Source organism: Ascaphus truei, chromosome 2 (genome assembly GCF_040206685.1).
Source record: "Ascaphus truei isolate aAscTru1 chromosome 2, aAscTru1.hap1, whole genome shotgun sequence".
Lineage (NCBI taxonomy): Eukaryota > Metazoa > Chordata > Amphibia > Anura > Ascaphidae > Ascaphus > Ascaphus truei.
The window spans coordinates 133,997,646-134,023,131 of record NC_134484.1 but is presented as its reverse complement, the minus strand read 5'-3'; the positions used below and the strand labels follow the sequence as shown (position 1 = coordinate 134,023,131).

The 25,486-nt window shown below is 41.8% G+C and overlaps 2 protein-coding genes across 2 annotated transcripts in view; one reads left to right on the top strand and one right to left on the bottom strand.

Moving 5' to 3' along the window:
• Positions 1-8,575, bottom strand: part of ABHD3 (abhydrolase domain containing 3, phospholipase) — a 54,552-nt gene extending 45,977 nt beyond the window's left edge. Inside the window, exons 1-3 of the mRNA XM_075585199.1 lie at positions 8,280-8,575; positions 7,633-7,796; positions 3,180-3,362 (exon numbers count right to left, since the gene is read on the bottom strand). Of these exons, the coding sequence (XP_075441314.1) occupies positions 3,180-3,362; positions 7,633-7,796; positions 8,280-8,438 (506 nt within the window). The 5' untranslated portion in view covers positions 8,439-8,575. The remainder of the gene's footprint in view (positions 1-3,179; positions 3,363-7,632; positions 7,797-8,279) is intronic.
• A 16,197-nt stretch (positions 8,576-24,772) lies between these two features.
• Positions 24,773-25,486, top strand: part of LOC142488143 (uncharacterized) — a 55,451-nt gene continuing 54,737 nt past the window's right edge. Inside the window, exons 1-2 of the mRNA XM_075588515.1 lie at positions 24,773-24,791; positions 24,937-24,993. Coding sequence (XP_075444630.1) covers positions 24,773-24,791; positions 24,937-24,993 — 76 coding nt within the window. The remainder of the gene's footprint in view (positions 24,792-24,936; positions 24,994-25,486) is intronic.

Sequence of the window (25,486 nt, the reverse complement as noted above, 5' to 3'; positions counted from 1 at the left end):
CCATAATCAATGGTGTACAGCCGTTGCCCATGTTCCAGGTTTGTAACCTCGGCATCATCTTTGACCAGAATCTCAACATGCGAGCACAAATGGCTTCAGTAGTTAAGTCTGATTGAAGTCTTTTTTTTTTATCTGAGGCTGCTTCGGAGCTTGTATCCACTCCTGTCATCTATGGACCTTGAGTCACTGGTTCATTCCTTTGTGTCTATGCGGTTGGACTACGGGAACGCCTTATATGCAGGACTACCGGTGTGCCTTATGCGGAGGCTCCAGTTTGTGCAGAACGCTGCAGCTCGGATGCAGAGATGTATTTCTCGCTTTGAGCTTATTACTTCCATCTTACGTAATCTGCACTGGCTTCCAGTGATCTTCCGAGTTTGATTCAAGTTAGCCGTACTGGCCTTTAAAACCGTGAAAGGTCAAGGGCCTGCCTATCTGCACTCTCGTTTTAAGCCATGGAGGGATACTGACTATGATCTCAGGTCGTCAGGGGGGGTCCGCCTTTTTATGCCAAGCGTACTGCATGCTGGGTGGGCGGACCTTCTTGTGTGCAGCTTCAGAGGTCTGGAACTCGCTACCGCCAGAGCTCAGGTGTATATCTACTTTACCTCTGTTTCGGGCTCGGTGTAAGACTTACTTCTTCTTTCTGGCTTTTCCTGTCTACAGTTAAACAAATGTAAATGATTTACAATTGTTTTGTTAAGGTATTGTGATGCCCCCTTAAGTGGAGGCTTGTTTTCACTCAAAAAATAAATGATGATGATGATGATGAACTATTTCTAAACCTGCTGTCTGCAAGCACTCTTCATCAAGGATTCTCCTAATTTTGTACCAATTAGTTTGTATGTAAAATGAATATTATTGCTTTCCAAATGTCATACCTTACATTGATCTGTAGTAAACCTCGTCTGCTATTTACCTGCCCCAACAAGCCAGTTTATCCAAGTCCTGCTCTGATCTTACTACCTTACATAATTTCGTACTGTCAAAGATAGCGAATTTTGGTCTCTTTATCAACCTCAAGGTCATTAATAAACAAGTTGAAAAAGGTTAGCCCCAGTACCGATTCTTGATGTACTCCACTTACAACTTGAACCCAACCTGAGAAAGTTCCATTTATGACAACCCTCTGTTGTGTATCCTTCAACCAGTTTTCAATCCAGGTGCAAATATATTTAGAACACACAGAAACACCTTGCTCACCATACAGAAGAGGTTAATTCAGACGGTGCAAAGGGAAAATAATATGCAAAAACACAAGCAAGTGGCCAAGAGAGGTCACTAAAAGTCCCTACAAATTGCACTCATTTCATGGTATGATGTATTTCATAAAGTACCAGTTTAATAACTAGTACCAATAGTATGAGAGTATATACACAGACCAACTGGGAAATGTCCACAAAATCTAAACTATAGCATGACAAACAAATACATCAATTTTAATACATAATAAAATCTGACGAAATGCATAAAATTACAACTAAATTACAAAAACTAAAAAGATCCCCTAGTGGGCGAGACTGGAACAGTAAGGTGAATATAGGGGTTAATATGAACCTATACTGATACCCCCATAGAGTATGTATATGGAGATAAGGTCCAAAATATATTAACACGGCTATATAGCCTCACCATATCATCATGCAAAGTAGCAGCTACAAGGGGAAATCCCACACTATTAGAGACTAAGCATACCAGAGGAAGACATTGCTATGTCACAGCTTAAATAGTTAATGCTGTTATCATAGTTGGTACAGTGAATAGGGTATATAGTAAATTCAATGTACACCAGATGTCATTAGTAACCAGGTATAGATCTATAAGCAAGTGTATAAGGGATAAATAACCTGCAATGAAAGCAGGAAGTATACATTGCTACATATTAGCAACAAGCCATTCCGGCTCTGAATGCTACTGTATTGGAGAGTATGTCCCTCCCCTATACAGCTTAATGTGCAACCAGTGGTTGCAGCTAGGACCAATGGGTTTTGCTCTTATAGTATTTAATCCCCACTCACTAACTAGGCAGGACAACTCCTCCCCCTGTGAAGAAGCGCGTGGATCGCGCGCAACGATCGTCGGCGTACAGTGACGTCATTAAGTTGACGGTCACGTGGGTTGCGACGGAGCGTGCACGCAGTTCCTACTATTGGGAGACACCTAGGAACGTTGTACACATAGCTGTACACACAGGGCATCTACTATATTGCCGCCCTTGAAGCATCAACTATCAGGTTGTATACTTCCTGCTTTCATTGCAGGTTATTTATCCCTTATACACCTGCTACTAGATCTATACCTGGTTACTAATGACATCTGGTGTACATTGAATTTACTATATACCCTATTCACTGTACCAACTATGATAACAGCATTAACTATTTAAGCTGTGACATAGCAATGTCTTCCTCTGGTATGCTTAGTCTCTAATAGTGTGGGATTTCCCCTTGTAGCTGCTACTTTGCATGATGGTATGGTAAGGCTATATAGCCATGTTAATATACTTTGGACCTTATCTCCATATACATACTCTATGTGGGTATCAGTATAGGGTCATATCAACCCCTATATTCACCTTACTGTTCCAGTCTCGCCCACTAGGGGATCTTTTTAGTTTTTGTAATTTAGTTGTACTTTTATGCATTTTGTCAGATTTTATTATGTATTAAAATTGATGTATTTGTTTGTCATGCTATAGTTTAGATTTTGTGGACATTTCCCAGTTGGTCTGTGTATATACTCTCATACTATTGGTACTAGTTATTAAACTGGTACTTTATGAAATACATCATACCAGGGAATGAGTGCAATTTGTAGGGACTTTTAGTGACCTCTCTTGGCCACTTGCTTGTGTTTTTGCAAATATATTTACCCAAACCCATTTCCTTCCTGTTGTGTGGCACAGAATTAAAAGCCGTTGCAAAATCTAAATAGACCACATCAACTGCATTGCCTTGGTCTAAATTTCTACTTACTTCCTAATAACAATATAAGCTATTAGCACATTGACAGGTCTCATACAGGTCTGCATCCCTGCTTTCCCCCATTATTTCTCTGCGTACAGTGCTTCCACTGCAGCTAGGGATTCTGGGAAATGACATGCAAATGAGTGCACAGAGCACCCAGTACCTACTCAAAGAAACAAATAAGGTTATGCAAAGTACTGTGCTGTACACTACCTGTATCCAAGAGCTTCACTATGTTTGATCATATGGAGGATATACGATTCCCGGCTTGTTCCCGTGAGACCAGGCAGTAAAAGGATAGTAGGTCTGATGCTGGCGTCAGGGTAAAGTATATTATCATCATTGTTAAACCAATCCAGTGAAATCTGCCCTCCATCTGCTGTTTTAATAAGCTCGCTGTAAGACACAATGGAAAGAATATATAGTGCTTTAATTGGTTTACCGGCAACAACCTGTTATGATTATATCCACAGTAACTGTATTAGGATTAACCCACCTAAAATTGAATTCACTGGCCGTGAATCACCATACTATATACTTAATACCTGTACTTTTGAAGCAGAAAACCCGCCTGGGAACCTTTATACTTTTAACTTATCTGAACTGGTGAGTCCCCCAGAGCTGTTCCGTGATCCCGTAGCGGCCAGGAACCCCCAAATCCTGAGAAGTGTGGGATAGGTTGGTGCTGGTTTTGACAAAAAAAAATGGCAGACATGGCCACTGGGTCACCAATGGAAAGCTGCAACGTCAGAGACGTTCCCCCGATGATGTTGCAGCTTTTCTGTTGGCTTAACCCTGGACCTATTTTCTATCTTCCCGTTTGCTCTGTGGACCCCCAGACTCGTAGCTTCTGAACTGAGGGGGTGTCCGGACTTCTGGGGAACTGGTCAGCTCCATGGGATCTCCTGTTCAAATAAGATTTGTTTTTTTATTATAACTGCAGGCAGTATTGCTCCATTTAATGGTGCAATCCCACATCGCCGGCCAGATGAATGTCTTAGGGGCCTCTGAATGGGGAAGTGTTTGAGAGTCAAGTGTTGTCTTTACCCTTCTCCCACCCTGTCCTTATCAGAGATCAAGGTAAGCGGAGGTGGGGAGGGGGGACTTTGGCTGTATAAGCCCTTAGGCCCGTAATACAGTGTGTGCGCACGCGCGTGCACGTGATGCACGCTTTTTGTGTGTATGCTGTGAGCGACAGTCTTGGAAGGTACTGTGTGTTTGTGTGTGTGTCACTGGGTAACTATGTGAGTATATGTGTGTATATGTATATATATGTATATGTACTTGCATATTATTTTACTTTATTAAACCTTTCTAAACACCACACACATACACACATACACACATACACACACATATTAACAGCGGCGGTAGCGGCGCAAAACTTTATTTTTCCAATCTTCCCCCGTCGGCCGGTTCCACGCTCACTACCGTGCGCGCACACGGCCCTATTGTAGAAAGGCTGACTAACCACAGCTGACTATAACTGCCGCGCGCGCGCGCACAGCGGAGCAAGCGCACACACTATAGAACAGCCCTTACTGATCACACAGTGACATTGCACAAAAGGGCGCAGCCAGAGGAAAATCACACCCCTCCCAACCCTAACTTTAATAAATAAATTACAAATACTTACAGGTGTCAGATTTGGGTAAGAAATATGTATCAATCACCCAGATGAGACCCGTTATACAGGTCACTGGAATTATTTCCCTCCGGTCCTACAAGGGATCTCCCCTTTAACGTTGCACAGAATTACAATTGCTGAACTTTATTTAATAGCCCTGAAACATCTCACAGAAAACAAGGCACACTATATATTGTGGGTTAGTCACAGAAGGTACTCTGATTAGGGCATCAAGGTCCAATGTTTCAAATATCTAATCATTTCATAATTTATTACATGTATGTTCATGAATGTACGACCTGTGTCTGCCACAGATGTGTATTTAGTATTTCATTGTTCATAGTAAGTCACATTTTTTAACCCTTCTCGGTGAAGAGAGACCCACAATGTTTGTGGAATAGTTCCAAACATTGTACTGAATCCCTATTTACAAATGGCACAGGGTGTAATTAAGGATATACATCCTGTAACTGGCCCTATTTTCACTCATTTCTTATTATTTTTGCTTTACCTTTTTATTCACAAACTTCGGGTTTTTATTTAGGCCTTTTTCCTAGTGATAGTGTAGAGTCAACACTTACTGATGGGATTAGAGATGGGCAACACCATCATTAAAATGTTACAATAATGTAGCCTTTGTTCCCTCGGTTAACACAACATACAAAGTTGTACTGTACCTCAGAATGTCTGAGTTCCATCAGTGGTAATGTTGTGACAGAATACTGCAGCTTAACTCATCAACCCCAACCAAAGAGAACAATGAGGCCTGCTACATATACACACGGTATATGTAGCTTATAAACTTTACAAAGAGAAATGTACCATCAATTGATTGATATATCTGTATTTTCTGTTCAGGTTCTTGGCAGAACCCATTTGGTGGTGTCACTTATGACCCTGAAACATAAAAGTCCATTGAAGATCATCACTAATCGCTCTGCTTCTTCTGGAAGCTTCTAACCATATTTAAAGAGTCTGAACCTGTCTCACAGAAGTAAAAAGAATCAGCTCTGCATATTAAATCCTGATATCCAATTAAAATAATATTTCCCAACAATATATTTTAAAGGGCAAGCATCTCTTGGTAACTAATAACACAAGAAAGTAACACGAGTTTTCTGTTTGTGAACACACACACAAACATGTTTGTTTTGAAGATTTCTTCATCTGGCACACTATTGTTTTTTTTACTCAAATACTGTGTGATAATCAACACCATGTGTGTGGCTGGCTGCTTTGTTAAATGCCCTATATCCTTGACATGTCCATGCTACAAATTATTGAACAACTATACAGTACTGTTTTTTCATAAATAATTCACGTGACAGTCCATCTACCAAATCATCAGCAAATCACCTATCCTATCGCATTTCTATCGTGTTATCTACCTGTGAGTCCTATAATCTAACCCTTTCTTTGCCAGGGAAGACTATATTACATTTCATGCTGTGACCTGCAAGCTTCTTCAGCACCCAGTTGGCTAAATCTTTTCAAAAGCATATTCTCACGTCACACCCTTCATTTACTAAATAGTCAACTACTTCTGCATTGTTGTCAGATCTATCCAAACTCCCCCCAGGGTGGGCCTGCAATGTGTTTCGGACCAATACATTTGAGATTCTTCCAAAACAAAAAGGGGTTCAAACAGATGGGAAATTGTAAGATAAATAAATGACTTTTTTTGTCAAAAAGAGAATACAACATATTAGGGTTATCAGAGGGGGGAAATAGACAAGGTGACATGTTGATCAAATGTACTCATTACTGCTATTTTAACAAGAGTGGCTTTATATTTTATGGTTAATATTTTAAGTAATACATTATTGATTGAAAACGAATTATTTCCAATGTCTTGTTACTGCTCAATCAGACATTTGACAGTCTAAAGGTTATTACTTAGTATTTATTATTCATGGATATGTGACTTTTCTGTGGACGAGTCTAGTTGCTCATATCTAGTTGAAATGTGCTGATAAGGTGGATGTTACATCTGTAAATTCAACTGCTCTTGGAAGAACATGAAGCAATGAAGAGTGTAGGTAGGAGATAGAATCTATTCTAGAGGGTCAGGTATTACCATTTCCTTGGTGAAAAAGGACAAATGATGGGCACAGCAAACTTTCTTGCAAAAAAAAAAGAAGAGACAATTTATAATGCCATAATCTGATTTATCGCCTGCTCGAAGGCAACCTTTTTCAAGCCCCTTAAGTGAACAAGTTTTTCTCAATTTTTGCTCACCATTTCCTAGGTTATATTCATTTAAGGACATTTCTGTGGGAGTGATTCTGTGACAAAAAGGCCTCAGATTGACAAAAGAAAAATACTGTAACATACAAAACGATCATTTCTATGGCTATATCTGGAGTAGTACGGCTAAATCTAAGGCTGTCACACATTTTAATGTGGTCTGTAACTGTTTCATACGCCCATAATACAAATTATCTTTAACTGTGCACGCAATGTCTTGTATATAATGTATACCCTGCTCATTATGTAACTATTTGTAAACATGTATTATTTGTCTTAACTCTGTGCCCAGGACATACTTGAAAACGAGAGGTAACTCTCAATGTATTACTTCCTGGTAAAATATTTTATAAATAAATAAATAATCTTTTTTTGCCCTCACATTGCACCAATTTTGTATATATTGTATGTGTATTTTGTATGTGTTTTGTCCAATTGTATGTACTTTAACCAATGTTGGTATGTAACTCTAAAGGCAGTAAGGTAAATAAGAGAATTAGGAACAATTAAAGAAGAAAGAGTAAAAATGTGTTGGTGAGTTACAAAGGAAGGATATGAAGGAAGTCTGGGAGTCTCCCCCATTTCAAGAAAAGATCCAAAGGGAAAAAAAAACCACAGGTCAATGATATTTAGGAAATAAGGTCATGTAACAAATTGAGTTAGTCAGTGCCCTTGCCTGTGTTATCCGCATTGTTATTAATATTATTATTATTATTGGCCATGTACTGAATAGTGACAGGCAGGGACACAGAGTAAATGTTCCCCAGGAGCTGGGACCCAGCAGGTACTCACTTGTTGTAATGCACTCGTGGTTTGACAGTGATGAAGGGTCTCAGCAGGGTCTGGGCTCTGCCCTCCCAGCACCACGGTGTGGGGTAGTAAGTGTCCGTCACAGCCGGGCAATGCTGCTTCAGGAAGCGACACAAAGCCCCCCCTCCGGCCACCAGCTGCGGCTTCTGTCACAGGAGAGACACATAATATGGGCAGAGACACATAGTGTGTGTGTATGGGGGCTGGGGCTAGGGGTGAGGCGGGGGGGGGGGGGGGGGGGGGAACTGCAGCCCCCACCCCCTTTTCTGGGTTTATACATTTTTACATTAAGGCCATGTATGTATGTTACTGATTTCGTATCTATAACACCCCCCCCCCCCCCTCTCCCCTCCAAAATAGTTCCTGTATTATTGTCCAGCGCTAAAGGCAATGCCACTGTGCCCAGAAATGCCAGATCTACCATTGACACTGGCACTGAGACTGCTTGGGGGTGAACACATGTCGCCTGCCAAACGGTCGGTGGTAGATTATTATTCTAGCTCCAAATGGGAATTAATAATACAATAAATCCCCGGCCTGAATCGGTCTGCTTCCCCCATTACTCCTCCTGAGTACCAGATCCGCCTCCCTCCCTCCCCGCGCACCCTCTCCCCTCATCCTCTCCTTACCTTGGCGATGACACTCAGGTAGTAGCAGGCGTACGCTGCACTGAAGCCCAGCACCAGGGACAAGCCCGCCCCGGAGCCGAACAGACCCACGCGCACCTGGCTCTCCAGGTACAGAGACAGCTCCCGGGTCAGCCCTTGCAGATTGATTATCTCCAGCATTTTAACCCGTGTGCTAGTCCGTGCTGCATGCAAAGCACAGCCGCTCCGTGCAATGGCCAAGCAGGCAGGCAGGCGGCGGCGGCAGCAGTACCAGCAGCAGCAGCAGTACCAGCAGCCTCAGCAGCAGCAGCAGCAGCAGGGATATAGATCAGCCGGTGCTGCACAGGGATGGGGAGACAGTGTTGCTCCTCCTCCAGCCAATCAAGTGCTTGGATGGCGTGGAACCCCGCCCCCGGGTGCCGTGCGCGCCAATCACAGCACGGTGCCTGGCCACTAAGGACAGGCCGAGAACCAATCCCAGCTCCCCTCAGACAAACCCCCGATGCAGCGCCGGGAGATGCCTCCCAGAGATGTCACATTCTGCCGGCGGCAGCACTGTGTGGCAGGTGTCCATGCATGCCAGGCCTGGCTTTTTGCTGAGGGTATCACTGTGTAGCAGGTGTGGCAGGTTTCCATGCATGCCAGGCCTGGCTTTTTGCTGAGGGTATCACTGTGTGGCAAGTGTGGCAGGTTTCCATGCATGCCAGGCCTGGCCTTTTGCTGAGGGTATCACTGTGTGGCAAGTGTGGCAGGTTTCCATGCATGCCAGGCCTGGCTTTTTGCTGAGGGTATCACTGTGTGGCAGGTGTGGCAGGTTTCCATGCATGCCAGGCCTGGCTTTTTGCTGAGGGTATCACTGTGTGGCAGGTGTGGCAGGTTTCCATGCATGCCAGGCCTGGCTTTTTGCTGAGGGTATCACTGTGTGGCAGGTGTGGCAGGTTTCCATGCATGCCAGGCCTGGCTTTTTGCTGAGGGTATCACTGTGTAGCAGGTGTGGCAGGTTTCCATGCATGCCAGGCCTGGCTTTTTGCTGAGGGTAGCACTGTGTGGCAGGTGTATAATTGTGTGGCAGGTTTCCATGCATGCCAGGCCTGGCTTTTTGCTGAGGGTATCACTGTGTGGCAGGTGTATCATTGTGTGGCAGGTTTCCATGCATGCCAGGCCTGGCTTTTTGCTGAGGGTATCACGGTGTGACAGGTGTGGCAGGTTTTCATGCATGCCAGGCCTGGCTTTTTGCTGAGGGTAGCACTGTGTGACAGTCACAACAAGGGCACAAATATGAAGGTAGAAAAAATAATGCAGCAGCATTGCAAAGTAAAGTAGATAGCCAAGAAAAGTCAATGTATTAGTCACATGACAAATGACCAACCTTTCGACCCCTCTCTCAGGGTCTTCCTCAGGGCTGCATGAATGTTTCAGCACAGTAGTACACTCGTGTATGATATGTGCGATACAAATATTAATAATAATACAATATACGTACTTTGTTATCTACTTTCCTACAGCAGATATATAAAAGGCATTCCTTGCAGGTTTTAGTGGGGAAGAGCTTTGCAGAGACATAGGGCCCTTGCAGATTTTGCTGAGAATTTCACATTATGACGGTTGTAATAGGGAAATTCATCCAATCTATACAGCTCTCGATAAACCAGACAAGGTGCTCAATGTTCCCATTATGCTCATTGTAGTAATGTTAGTTTGATAAACTAAATTCATTGTACACTGCCAGCACTATAGAACAAAATAAATATATATGTAATTAAGTAAAATTGTATAAAATGTAATTTCTAGAATCTGAGGCATTATAGATAGCGAAAAAGCCTTTGATTCTGGCTACACCTCAGCCGCAAAGCATTAATAAAACAAAATGTTGTGGAAGCGTACATTGACATTATAACGAACATTTATAAGAATGCAACATCAACCATTAGATTACATGAAGATTCAAGCAAGATAATGATCAGTAAGTGAGTGCAACAAGGAGACATAATGTCACAAAAGCTTCATACAGCAACACTTGAAGAATTGTTGAAGATATTGAATTGGGAAGAAAAAATAATAATTTCCACAGTGAATACTTGAGTCACCTTTGATAGACAGAGAAACTAGTTCGTTTTGCCACAAGACGAAATAACCATCATTGGAGGAAAAAAAAAGAAGGTCCTTCACTGGATTTTAAGGGATCTCAAAAGAACAAGAGGGCACCCAAAAGTAAGATGGGAGGATGAAATTAGAAAATGTGTTGGAGCAACGTGGAGAAGAGAGGCTTGCAACCAATATACCTCGAAGGCATTCATCCAGCAGTGGATCGACAACCGCTGAAGATGATATATATATATACCATACTTTATATAAGTTATAGTTGGTGAAAAAGGCGACAAAATACCTCCACCGTGTAGCATAGAGCAAATAAAAATATAACTTGTGAGCACATTCACATCTTAGGCTGGGGCCATGGTGCCTTTGCCCGCGCTGAGGCGTGCAGAGTCTGTGGGAAAGCGGGTGCTTTCCCTGGCCATGATGGACGGGCCGTGGGGGGAGGGGCGTTCCTAGGGGCATCACTGAGCTGGTTCACCCTCATTTATTATATATATACACACACACACACACACACACACACATATATATATGCATATAGTTGTCATTAACTAGGTACAAATCAAAATGAGGGTTATTTACTATGTTGTGCTAAGCTATAACACGGCACCTTATGGACCACTCAAGTGAATGGTTCATACGGTGCTTTATGGCTTAACGCTGCTTTTATGACCATGAATGGCATGTATGGTTTCTGTGTAATAACATATTGTTTTATTAAACATATTTCACCTGGTAAGATTCATTGGGCTATATGTCTTGGAGTATTTGATAATGATCAAGATGCTTGCAATTTAAGCATTGAAGGGCAACAACAAAATGTCATCACAGAATAATGATAATCCTTGTATTGTTTATGTAGCCTTGTATCACAACAGAACACTTCAACTGTGCCATTAAAGTAATGCCTTAAGAGGCAGTGTGATATGGTTTTTTTCAGCCATGCATCAGGCAATATAAATAGAACAAGTCAGAGTGTAGCTAGGTGACACACTTGTTATAATGGTTTGCACAAAATGTGTCATTCTCTGTCTTAGTGTTAGCAATGTCTGCCACTTCTAAGCACGTTTCTTTAATCCTTTCACTGAGAGGGGCCTGCAACACTTTGCAAAATGGTACATAAGAATTGCAACTTAAAAACGGACAGTATTATAACATTTGTACTGCAGAGGCAAAGGGTTACAAGATGGATGAATGAGGGGATCACAATCTGAGAACTAAATATGACCAACCCAAAGTAAGATAGCCCGACTGCAAATGTAATCCATTTATATATCTGAGTAAGCACCATCAGGAGGACGGATTAGTAGGGTACAAACACTGAGCTGTGTTCCAATGTACAATACATTTTGCACCGTATCATTTTATAAATGCAAAAACTGACTTGTAGATAAAGGGCCTCATGCAGAGAGCAGCGCTATTTACAATCTCGCCATTTTCCGGAGAAAATCGCGCAAAAAACAGCTGAAAATGGCGAGGTACGAAAAACGCGGCTTTTTTTTTTCTATTTCTGAATCTCGCCGCGCGGCTGGCGAGAACCTAAATCTCTCCAGTGTTGAAAACGGCCGTATTCAGAGAGGCGCGATCGCCATCTAGCGGCTGTTCGCGTCAAAAAAATGGCGCGATTTTCAACATTTTGCTTCTCCAACAAAAGTTGGCAAGAAAGCTGGAGCTCGGCGGCCGGTGGGGGAGAAAAAAAAAAAACGCGATTTTTTTACAACAAGTTTCAACAGCGCTCATATCACCAGTTGAAACTCTCCATATGCAGACAGGATTTTAAATGCTGTTTTATGACCTTTCTGCATATGGAGATTAAATCACGCCAAAAAAGGTACTATTTTTTACTTTCTCCAATTAATTCCACCGCTGCTCTCTGCATGAGGCCCAAAATGTCTTATCAGAATGGCGAGTTACAAATGTAAATCAAGAAAACCAAACTGTGCATAACTTTGTAATATGACGTGGAAATCTTTTCAGTCAAATGTCCTGTAAATTAGAAAAAAATGTAAATGGCACATTTCTGGCACATTTCATGAGCATTTAGCAGAGACCATAAGATGGTATCTGAAAGTGTGTACAAACCATAGTTTTAATAAAGCCTTAGGTCAGCACATAATGCATTACTGTGTAGTAATAATACGATAATGTACTTAAAGTAGCAGTTCCTCCAATTCCTCTTTTTTTTAACTCCATTATTATTATGTGTGGGAAGGATTTAAATTAACCATGAAGTACCGGTGCTGCATTTTCCGGTATGAATTTTGGGACTCACAGGTTCCTCACAGCTGATTATCGTTAACACGGATCAGCTTTGGGGATCCCCTACTGCCCACCCATGTAAAAGCTTTGGGGGTCCCCTACTGCCCATCCATGTAAAAAAAAGGGGGGCAGGGGAACCCACAGTGAAAATTGCTGCTTTAAGTAAATATTGATTATATATAAGGTTTTGAACTTGTAATAAAATGTTACTGACAACCTAAGATAGGGAACCTCTGAGTTAGTGTATTTTTTCTTTAGTATCGCATCTGAAGTTACTGCATTAGCCTCATAGTACATCAGATCTATCATGATGCCAATCCTGGTAATGGTCAAGATAACCACTTGTTCTAATGTGTTTCTATAGAGTACATAGTGCACTGAAAAAAATGTCACAGTAGTAAAGGCAAAATAAATCATCAGTTACTGTACATATCTGTCAGTCAAAGTACAATATGCTTAAGATAGACAAAGAAAGTCCAATGTCACAAAGAATATTGTTATTTGTGATTCATTTTTAAGCAGGGGAAGCTGGCCGGGACAACATGTCTGTTCTTAATTCCCTTGGACAAGTTATTTTAACTCCCTGCGCTTCAAGCAAAGAACAAACACTTCCTACAGTGTTTTCAACTGAATTTACGTCATTAGATTATGATAAAGAAGGAAATATTCACATTCCTATGAACAGACAGGAGTAGATTTGGAAGAGCGGCTAATTTGACAGCACAAATATGCATGGATAAGTGTGGGAGAGAGCCACAGATTGTGATTGTGTGGTTTTGTTATTCTGAGCAGAGCATTTTCACATGAAAGCTGCAACAAACTCCACTCACCTCCCCCCAAAACATTGATTTTTACATTATTTGACTTAAAGGGAGACTTAACTCTGTTCAGTTGCTCTTTACTTCTGTAGGCCCAGACATAACAAGGGAAATATTATACATTCTTGTTATGCAAGGGTGTTTGTTGTAATATCATTCTTATCAACTCGAGAGAACGGCAGCAAATAGTGGAAGCGGTTGTGCTCCTGGCCACCCTCCAATACACAAAATGGTAATAGAAAGATGCTGAATGTCAATTAAGAAAAGATGTGTCTATTTTAATGCTGCAATTAACTATTGAGTGATAGAAAGTGGCACAATAATATCTATGTATACAATATATGGTTAAATGTTGAGAGAAGCATGCCCTTTGGAATGATCTAGTTGTCCATCGTTTCTTCCACTTGTAGGCTCTTACGACAAACTGACTCTGTTTCTGCTCTTGAGGCTGTCATTTGGTTTAATAGTCTATGATTCTCATGTATGATGGTATCATATGACCTGGAGGTTTTGGAGTGGGTGTGGGACATTCTTCACACAATAACTATCAGGTCCTACCTACACCATGCTTACTTTCCTTTTTTTCCCTTCTATAGTGCTGAAATGTTCTCAGCTTTGAGGTACATGGTATCTGCTTCTTCCACCCTCTGTCATTTGGCTGTCATCTATCTCCCTTACACCATGCACTGTAATGCAACATGCACTTACAGGAAATGTAATGATATCAATGTTACAGCACAGTAGTGCGCTCTTTAGGGCCTGACTTCCTCTTTTATATTGCTTCTATTTCCTTGGTTAATCAATGTATGACATTTTGTACAGCACTGAATGCATGATAAGTGCGATTAGAATATTAATAATAATGCAGTTCTATCAAAGGCACTCTCTCCTTAACACACCATGGTCATGCACAAGGTAGCAGGATTGGGAGCAGCCAAAGAGCTTCCACAGAACATTTGCCATTTGACGCCATTTGGCTGATGTTTCTGTGGTCCGTTGGATTCTGAACTATCACCCATGATGAGCAACCCCCCTCTCCCCTCACTATTCCTCACCTTCCCTCCCCCTTTTTCTTTTTTAGATTGTAAGATCTTCAGGGCAGGGGCCTTCTCTTCCTGTTGTCTGATATTGTGTCAACTTACTTTTTTGTATTATTTTTCTATGTCATCTATGCCTTTCTCACATTGTACAGCGCTACGGAATATGTTGTCAACCATACAAATAAAAGATAATAAATAAATAAACTCCTTGTCCCATGTTCTCTAGTACTGGTTAGAGAATTAAGCTCAGATATTTACTAAACAGTACTTTTCCACAAGACTTCTGCTGGAAGACAGTTTATGGCCCAAGCCCACTTATTTGTGCTTCCCCACCCCCACCTGCCTATAACTGAACTACATCTATGTGCTTCCCCAGCATCCCTGCCACATAACCGATGCTTCCCTATGACCTTGAAACACCTTGGCGACTCCCTGCCCTATAACACCACTTTATGTTGAGCTTCAATGATTAGGGGCACTGCTAACAATCCCTTCAGAGCAGGGTATTACTTGGACAAAGAGTCCTCAACATCTGGGTCATTATTGACCATGGTCTTGGGCTATTTTTATTTAGGCACATTGTTATGTTCACAATGTGAATTGTCATTATTTACTGCATAGAGGGTCAATAAGTTTACCGCAGACTATAGAGAACAAAGGAACAGATTGGAAGAATGTATCTAAACATGTATGTAAAGTATTATGGTAAATATCCTTAAAATTCATGACAATGTCAGACGATTCAGGACCTCTGCACTAATGCACCTGAAACATGTTTGCAATTAGTGATTTTTTTTCTTTTGTTCGGTTTCTGTGCTTTATATCCCGAGAACGTACTTAGAAATAAGATTAGGTCCGGAAATAATTGGACACTGATACAAGTTTTGTTATTTCGGCTATGTACCAAAATATATTCAAGTTACAGTTAAATAATGAATATGGGCTTAAAGTGCAGTCTATCCGCTTTAATTTGAGGGTATTCACATCCAAAATGGATGAAGGGTTTAGGAATTACATCTCTTTAATATGTAGCGCCCTCTTTTTCAAGGGACCAAAAGTAATTGGACAATTGACTCAAAAGCTGTTTCATGGAGAGGTGTGGGCTATTCCTTCGTTATTTCATCATCAATTAAGCAGGTAACAGGTCTAGAGTTGATTCCAGGTGTAGCATTTGCACTTGGAAGCTGTTGCTGTGAACCCACAACATGCGGTCAAAGGAGCTCTCAATGCAAGTGAAACAGGGCATCCTTAGGCTGCAAAAAAAGAAAATCCATCAGAGAGATAGCAGGAACATTAGGAGGGGCCAAATCAACAGTTTGGTACATTCTGAGTGTAGCCCTGGTAAGAAATTTGGCTATATGTCTTTCCTCCTACAGGTGTAAGTCCTGCTAAAGGCAGGCTGCCAGTAGTTATCATGGGTTTCCCCCACTTCAAGCCCTGCCCTGAGTGGTGGAGGTAGGCCCCCTGACTCTGTGTCTAAGGCAGGAGACACAGGGGAGGGTTTTGCTGACATCATGATGGGCAGAGCTGTCTCAATTTAGTTGCCTGTTCCTGTCAGAGACAGTAGGAGTCGAGTTCTGTCCTGGGCTCAGAGACGAGTGTGTTCCTGGAGGGAGAGATGCATTACAGTTGGAGGAGCTCAGGCCAGACTGAGTAGAGTTGTTATAACTTTGGTGGACCATTGCCCCTCACCCTGCCTAGGGGGTGAGGGAAGAGCTAGCCCCACCCTGAGTGTCTGTACCTTGGGGTGGAGGCAGGGAGCAGTGCGAGGGGGTACAGTCTGGAGGAGAAGGAGGAGGAAGAGATCACTGTACATGATCTGCTATTGCTGCTGTGAGCTGTTGTGCTAATAAAGAGACTTGCTACTTTTACAAAGAGACTGAGACTGAAATCTCTCACCCCTTGGAGGGGTTTCTCTGGGAGGATTTCACCCTACCCTGATAGGGCTCGCCATAGATGGAGGCGCTGCACCACTAAAAGATGAAGGCATGTACTCCAGAAGCCTGTCCCTGTTGTCCCCATACCACCGCGGGAGACTCAGGCCCTCCTGTTACCAGCAGGTATGCACCACCAGTACACATGTAGCTCATTACACCCTCGGGGTCCGATCTGCGACCGGGGGGGGTGGGGGGAAGATAGGTTACATGAGAAAAAAAGAACGCACTGGTGAGCTCTGCAACACAAAAAGGCCTGGACGTCCACGGAAGACAACAGTGGTGGATGATCGTAGGATCCTTTCCATGGTAAAGAAAAACCCCTTCACAACATCCAGCCAAGTGAAGGACACTCTCCAGGAGGTAGGCATATCATTATCCAAGTATACCATAAAGAGAAGACTTCACGAGAGCAAATACAGAGGTTTCACCACAAGGTGCAAACCATTCATAAGCCTCAAGAATAGAAAGGCCAGATTAGACTTTGCCAAACAATATCTAAAAAAAAAAGCCAGCCTAGTTCTGGAACAGCATTCTTTGGACAGATGAAACTTAAGATCAACCTGTACCAGAATGATGGGAAGAAAAAATTATGGAGAAGGCTTGGAACGGCTCATGATCCGAAGCCTACCACATCATCTGTAAAACACGGTGGAGGCAGTGTGATGGCATGGGCATGCATGGCTTACAATGGCACTGGGTCACTAGTGTTTATTGATGATGTGACAGAAGACAGAAGCAGCCGGATGAATTCTGAAGTGTATAGGGATATATTGTCTGCTCAGATTCAGCCAAATTCAGCGAAGTTGATTGGACGGCGCTTCACTTTACAGATGGACAATGACCCAAAACATAATGCGAAAGCAACCCAGGAGTTTTTTAAGGCAAAGAAGTGGAATATTCTGCAATGGTCGAGTTAATCACCTGATCTCAACCCGATCGAGCATGCACTTCACTTGCTGAAGACAAAACTTAAGGCAGAAAGCCCCACGAACACACAACAACTGAAACCAGCTGCAGTAAAGGCCTGGCAAAGCATCACAAAGGAGGAAACCCAGCAAATGGTAATGTCCATGCGTTCCAGAGTTCAAGCAGTCATTGCCTGCAAAGGATTCTCGACAAAGTATTAAAATTGAACATTTTATTTATGATTGTGTTCATTTGTCCAATTACATTTGAGCCCCTGAAATAAGGGGACAGTGTATGAAAATGGTTACAATTCCTAAACGTTTCATACAATATTTTTGTTCAATCCCTTGAATTAAAGCTGAAAGTCTGCACTTCTATTGCATCTCTGTTGTTTCATTTCAAATCCATTGTGATGGCGTACAGAGTCAAAATTATGAAAATTGTGTCAGTGTCCAATTATTTCTGGACCTAACTGTATGTCTCAATATATATTTCCTACTAAAATATTTTGGAAATTAATTAATATTTTTTTGTAGTGAAGGACGTGACTTTCAGTAGGAATCCAGCTCCTGGACTTATAAGATTTTACATGCAAATCAGTCTATTTTCATAGCAGATGTAGTGTTTTTTTAATTAATTAAAGGTTATGTAAGTGTACAGTAGTTCTGCAACATCACAGACAAGTTTTAGAAAATCAAAATAGAGACCGTTTTTATGAGGACTCATAAAAACTGTTTCTGAATTCTGTTTTTCAAAATGGGAAATGACTGCAGGATTTTGCAATGAAGTATGTGGTGAAAAAGGGGGGATAAAGTAAAAGAAATTAATACAAAAGCATGTTTTCCTTGATAGGCTATTTGGAACAGCATCTTAAATGTGCATGTGATAGAGCAGCGGTGCGCAAAGTGGGGGGCGCGACCCCCAGGGGGGGCGGGAGATTGTGCTGGGGGGGCGCGGGCTGTTGCAGAGGCCCCGCGCTCTTCCCCCAGGCATTTAAATTAAATGCCGGGGGATCGCGTGAGGCCCCGGCAACTGTTTACTTACCGGGATTCAGCCGTCTGTGTTGCGTCGCCATGGCAACGCGGCGTCAATAAACGCCGCGGCACCATGTGACCTGACGTCACACGCACACGCAGCGTCATCTGACGCGCCTGAAGGAAGGCAGGGGGGCGCGAGAGCCGGGGGCAGAGAGACAGGGGGGCGCAGCACAAAAAGTTTGCGCTCCCCTGTGATAGAGGATAATTCTGCACCATTATTACCACTTGGTTTGAAATGCAGAAGGGTTGGCTACTTCTTTCACCCTTTAGAGACGCAATGAAAGCGGCACGTTAAAAAAAAATCCTTTAAATATATGCATCCTTTGATTACCTTTATTTAAAACTAATTTCCTAAGCTGCCGATCGATTGGTTCTCCCGTGATCAATCAGCAAAGATCCTGCTTCTGTGGGGTTAACTAAACGGCCGCCTTTCAGTTTCAATCAATCCTTCAGTCAGTGTAACTCAGCAACTACAATGTATTGTCATACTACTAAGATAACATTATCTATTGTTATAGTTTGCAGCTCAAACTGCTGGGAATATTGGCAACAAATTATCACAAACAGGAAAGTGTTACAAACATCTTGCCTTGTTGGGGAGGTGAGCTAAACCTGCTATAGAAATCAAAGGATGCTCAGTATATTAAAACTCATTAAAAATTGCATTAAGAGTTGAATTAAAAAAATGTAGTAAGTATTATCTAATACTGAACTGATTTATTGGGGAAAAAAACCATCTGCGTACGATATTGCATGAATTGCTTCTTTACACATTGTATTATTCATTTATTTAACATATAAGTACTGTTTGATGTAAGGAGAGATATTCAGGCATAATTTAAACAACAACAAATACACAATCTTAGCGACTTCAAAAACCGACAATATTTTATATTTATATACTTAATAGTACCAACTGGAGTATTACTGGGAAAGTGACCTCAAATATACAATAGTATACAAATATACAATAATATACAAAGAAGTGTTCATTTGTATGTTTTCTTCTCATAAATATGGGTCAGTTAGTTCAATCTTTTGGCTTGAAACATGTTAAGCTTGAAACCACATCATGGTAAACCCTATCAGCGGGTCCTACAGTACATCCTATGGGCTTCACATGTTAAACATACTCATACTTAGGGGAACAAAATATAACAATTATCCAAATAATTTGTATAGGATGTGCATTGGGGATTCTTTGTTTACTGTTTTATCATTTTTATGAGGACTCACAACATTTGTTTCAAATAGAAAATGACTGCAGGATTTTCATAACACAGTATGCTTTGAGAAAGCCGGAGAGAAAGTAAAAGCTATTCATTCAAAGTATATTGGATAGACTACTTGGAACAGTATCTTAAAAGTGCACAGTATCATTACACAGTTACCTAGATAACTAGTAGATGAGGTTGAAAAAAGACATACTGTATGTTCATTGTTAAACATTGGAGATAAAATGTGCTCCTTAGAACACAGAGTTACTCTGGATAGGAAATGCATACTAACAAAGAATGCAAAGAAAGATCTGTCAGAGTGTGAATTGTGGCATGGGCTTGGGAAAGACAGGGTCATTGAGACAAGTGGGCGTTTTGAAAGTCTGTGAACAGTAGTGAGGTCAGCATTAAACAACGCTACCGATACATTCAAGCATATTGGATTCAATTGTTCTTTTTTTGCAATTGATATCAACAAATATATAAATGCGAATGAAATGTCTAGGGACAGGCATCTATTAGTGTTATATCTGTGACATAAATGGTCATCTTACATCTCATGGAGAGGTGAGAGGGAAGCAATTGAGCATTGCAACTAATCACAAAATCCCTACTATTAAAGCTGCAGTCCTAGCAATATCCTACATGTGTGGTTTTTTAAATAAATCAGTTCTGTACTATGAGAAAATACTTGTAGCATTTTTTAAACAACTCTGAATGACATTTTGAATGTATTATAATGTAACAAGCATTTTTTGTTTCTATGGCAACCATTTACAAAGTCACAGATAGTGAGTCAATACTCCTCTGCAGTAATTTAGTGAAACCCAGAGCCAAATCTTTGCCAATCGATCACAGGAGAACGGAGCGATCGGCAACTTAGCTAATTACTTATCACTGTGTGGATTGTATTGATGCACATATTAAAGGCGGAGGGTGGGGGAGGGATACGGCAGCTTGGACTGCTTCTTTAAACAATCGCTCCCTTATTTGCAACATACTGTAGAGTCAAAATAAACTTTCCTACTCACTGAGAGACCCTTTAAGGGCAGATCCACTTGGTTCACAGTGGCCATTGCATCAGCATTAGTGATGCCAATTTCAAGAGAGCCTTGGAAATGATAAGGTGGGCTAATCCCACAGAGCAAAATATTTTGGATTTATAAAGAAAAGTGAAACGACTCAGGCATGAAACACAAACTTTACCATTTAAACGTGTTTTCTCCACTGCTCGGCCTCATGTCTTTGCTAACCTGATCAACCATAACCAAAAGATAACTGCCTTGAGCGCTTAACGAAGGGCACAATGACCGGGGGGTCAGGCTCCCCTCTCACCTTCACGCAGGCTCCCTGGCCTCTCTCCCCCTCCACCTTCAGGTGAGGGATCAGGGCGTGGGATGGGGCGAGGCAGGTTAGGTACTATAGTTCGGCTTGCAGGGTGTGTTGTCAGTCCGCACCCTGCCAGCCGTTCCCCCCCCCCCCCCCCCCGACCACTCCCTTTTTTGCGTATATTGTTAATGATTTGGTTGTTACCGTTTGAAGTTTTGAAAAAAATAAAGCAAATAAGAAACATGAGAATAAGGACTGAAGTGCCTTGAAGGAGGGGAAATAAGTCCACGTTTGTTGTTACCCGTATGGGGTCAATGTGTTGAGATGTTTGTTGCCTCTGTCGCGGCGCAGTTGGGTGTTAAGTGTGCTTATCCTTGCCAGAAGGGGCTCCATACTTGGTGAAGCCCAGTGTGGCTGGGACATGACCCGGCCAATGATGCGAGTGGGCTCCCGGGACTCACGTTTAAATGAGCCCCACCCACTCGCATCAATGGCCGGGTCACGTGGGCTTGGCTTGGGTATCACGGGTCATCGGCTCAAGGACGTTCGACTTTTCACCCTTTGAACGAGCGCTCTGGCAGGGGTAGCACTTACCAATGAATAAATGGTTAAGTAAGGAGCCGCTGCCTTGTACCTTGTCGTCTTCTCATAATTTGTGTGTTATTTATGTGTTATTTATTGTGTTATTTATGTGGGTTCTGGAAACTAGGGGTGGGGGGAGGGGAGTTCCCTCGCTGTATTCCCAGGTCATGGAAAATGTTACAAGCAGAGATATCGGATCTCTGCTTTAAAGTTTAAAGAACTTGTACAACAATTTTACCTGGGTGGTGATCTTGATTCCTTCATGCAATATAATATTATGTGAAGGTTGCACAGCTTCGATGACCTAGCACCCAGAATTTAGTAGTTTAATTCCAGTTAAGTATTAGCAACCTGAGACCACAACAATGAAGTATAGCTGCTTGGATGCATCGGAAAAAAATGGAAATAGATTCATTGGGGGTTATGCTATTATTTTTATGGACCAACTTGGGAGTTCTCCCTACATGAGATTATAGAGTACATAGCTTTATAAGCCTTACATGTCTACTTCAAATATATTAAACTAGAAATAAGTGTCAAGTTGGTATGCTTAAAGGTATCACAACCTGCAATCAATTTACACTTCCCCAGGACCAATAACATTACTAGAACTTTGAATAAAATATATGAAAATACATTAATGGACATGTATCAAAATTGCATAGGCAAAAAAAACCTGGACTGGATTTACAGGTGATTGTATTGTATTGTATGTCTTTATTTATATAGCGCCATTAATGTACATAGTGCTTCACAGTCGTAATACATGTGGTAATCAAATAAATAACAGATCATGGGAATAAGTGCTTCAGACATAAAAGTAACAGTGATGCCAAATTACCACCAGGTCATCTGCATTATGGTATTCCATTCTTCTTGCGCAAATTCGACAGCAATACGCAAGTTAACAGCAGAACTTCCTAAAGAACAAAAGAAAGTATCAGGCTGTGGCATAACTAATCAGACTCCTCCACTCAGAATGCACATTGTTGCTTTGCAGAATGAATGAAACCAATTCATACCGTACAGTACATGAATAGCGAACGGGGATTTTTCCCATGTATACAGCATTTCTTTACAGAGTCACTATGGAGGGAAGGCACTCTTGGCCTTAATACCCTAATGCTACAGTTGACAAGCCCGTCATAATATATCATCCACTACAAGTGCAAAGTGAATAAATGGCAAAATGCAAAATATATAAAAACAGACAACATGAAAAAGACCACATTTGAAATATTTCTCATTTATCAGACTTATTAACAAATGGCATAAAAATCCTATGCACACAAATTCATCAGATAAATTACAAAATACTTAATTCCATAATCAACACTTTGTCATACCATTTTTTCACAGGTTTTCCTAACTGTGTTACATTAACGATAGTCATCTTCTGCAATATTATAATTGCATAACTGACATTATCCACGCTATTCAAGCAAGTATATAGGATGATAAGTATAGAGTCGCAATTGGAGCAAATTTAAAGCATTGCTCCACGAAGAAGCAAATTGCACCACTTTGGCCGTGCGTCACTGTTGCATCAAGGTAGCAAGTTTCTTTGCATCAGTTAGCAACTTGGGGGTGGCCTTGGGGCAGTTAGGGGAGCAGGTTCTTTGAAACCGTATTATAACTAGATGTGTCAAAGTTTGCATCGATATAATGGAGCAGTCACCTGTACCCGCCAGGTCTGAGATGGCGTTAATCTCTCTTGCTCAACTCCAGATTAAGAAGCTCAAATACAGGCGCCATACACACTGAAGAGTAACAGGTGGATCTTGAAGATGGACAGGGAGAATGCTTGACAGATAGTGCGAGGAAGAGGGTTTGAGAGATAGAGGGAAGTGTGGGAGAAAGATTTCAGGCAGGACAAAGCCGTTGAGACACTTGCGACAGTGAGATGAACAGAGGAGATATGAGGACAGAGATTTAACGATGGGCAGAGGGGTGAAAAGCCTTGAAGGAAAAGAGAATAATTTTGTAGGTCAGGGGTGCAGAGCTCCAGCCCTCAAGCTGCCGCCCCCCCCCCCCCCTGAGCAGGTCAGGTTTTCAGGATATACCTGCTTCAGCACAGGTGGCTCAATCAGTCCCTGCTTCAGCACAGGGGGCTCCATCAGAGGCTCAGACTGAGCCTCTGATGGAGCCCCCTGTGCTGAGGCTGGGATATTCTGAAAACCTGATCTGTTGGGGGGAGGCTTGAGAACGTGAGTTGGCCACTCCTGTTGTAGGTGACAAAGAATGTAATGGGAAGTCAAAAGAGGGACCTGAGAGGGGGAGAGACTGAGACAGATCTCTGAGTGAGCGCGAATATTCTGAAGACTCCAAACATGCCAAGTTTCAATACATTTAGGCCCGGGTCAAGCAGAGGGAAAATGGCGTATTTATTGCATTCTGTTCAATTAGTAAATATAAGTAAATAAAATAAAAAAATTAAAAACCACAGTGGGAACAATGACCATAACAATAAAAACATATGACAAATTATGCTAAATTAAATTAATATTTATTAATGAACTGAGAGAAACCCTACATTTCCTAATCCTCCTTTGATACTTTTAGCTTTTTTTTTTATAAAATAGCAGATGCCCTCTTTGGCAATGTGGACCCAAGGTGAGGATCACACAGAAGAACATTCCATTGCTTATTCAGAATCTTCTGAATAAATGTATATGGTTGATTAAATGTAGTAATAAATTTGGAAGACCCTAATCTGCTACTCCCTTGACTCTGGTAATAATCAGATTGTCGCTTCCTAATGGAAGGGCTAGTAGTCAGTGGAGCGTAGGAAGAAGCCAGGGTAGGAGGCCAGGTGGGGAGGTGTGGAGGTGTGGAGGTGTGGAGAGAAGAGAGGCACAGTGAGGGAGACAGGGCACAGCATCAAGGCCCATGGGAAGCAATGTTCCCGGCTTCCCAACGTGAAGCTGCTGACCAGATAGGGCAACGTAGCAGCACTTTTTCCGATGAGGAAAATCTTGTCCTGATTAATAATACTGTACCATGATACCACCTAATTTTCGGTAGGACGCAAGCCTACCCATCAATGGCCGTTAAAAATACAACATGGAAAATGATTTGTGATGCTGCGAACAGCGTGCGCACAGTGGCACATACCGTGGCTAACTGTAAAAAAAAGAAATAAAATGCAAATGAAAGGAGAAAATGTAATTGGAAAATAGGCATGCCAGAGAAACGAGGGGAGGCCGAGCTCTGAGCACAACATATACTGCCTATGAAACTGCTCTGCAGCCATTCATGCTCCGAGGAATCATTGTATACTTTTGGCAGGACAATGCCAAGGGAAGAGCCAGGTAATTACATCTTAATGATATGAGGAATTGAAATAATTTGTTTATATTGCTGTACAGTACGTGTGTGTGGCAATATGCAGCATCGTCACACATACCATTCAAATGTGAGCCTCTAATGAATTAAATGTCTGTCACCTTCTTGCAGGTCCATCCTGGCGTGAACAATCTCTGACTATTAGACCTGTCAGTCGCTCTCCACCAGGTAAGCAACTATTATGTAATATCTCTCATGTTTACACACACTGTTATTAAACAGTCTCATACTTTAACCATAACATAAATGTCCCATACAGTATGCGACACATGAAATTGGAGTGCAGAAACAACAAAAAATAAAGATAGAATATGTTTACTATGACTGACACTGTTATTAAATAGTACTGTTGTAAACATGTTCTGTTACATATTAGAGAATGTGGGGATTCTTGCTGCATACCTAATTTTTCACATAAAGAATTGATGCATTTACCGGTGTGCCTTTAGTCCTAGGGAACACCTGTGTTTCGTCCAGAATATCCAATGCAATGTAATGGACAAGGGCACATGGATTTAAATTAAAAAAAAAAGAATTTATTGTGCCATAAACCAGGGGGCGCTCATTTTCCCCCGTGCGCACCCCTGCCTGTTCTCCTCGGCGCCTCGCACCGCCCCCCCCTCTCGACCTCAGCTTCAAATGATGCACGGGGTCATGTGAT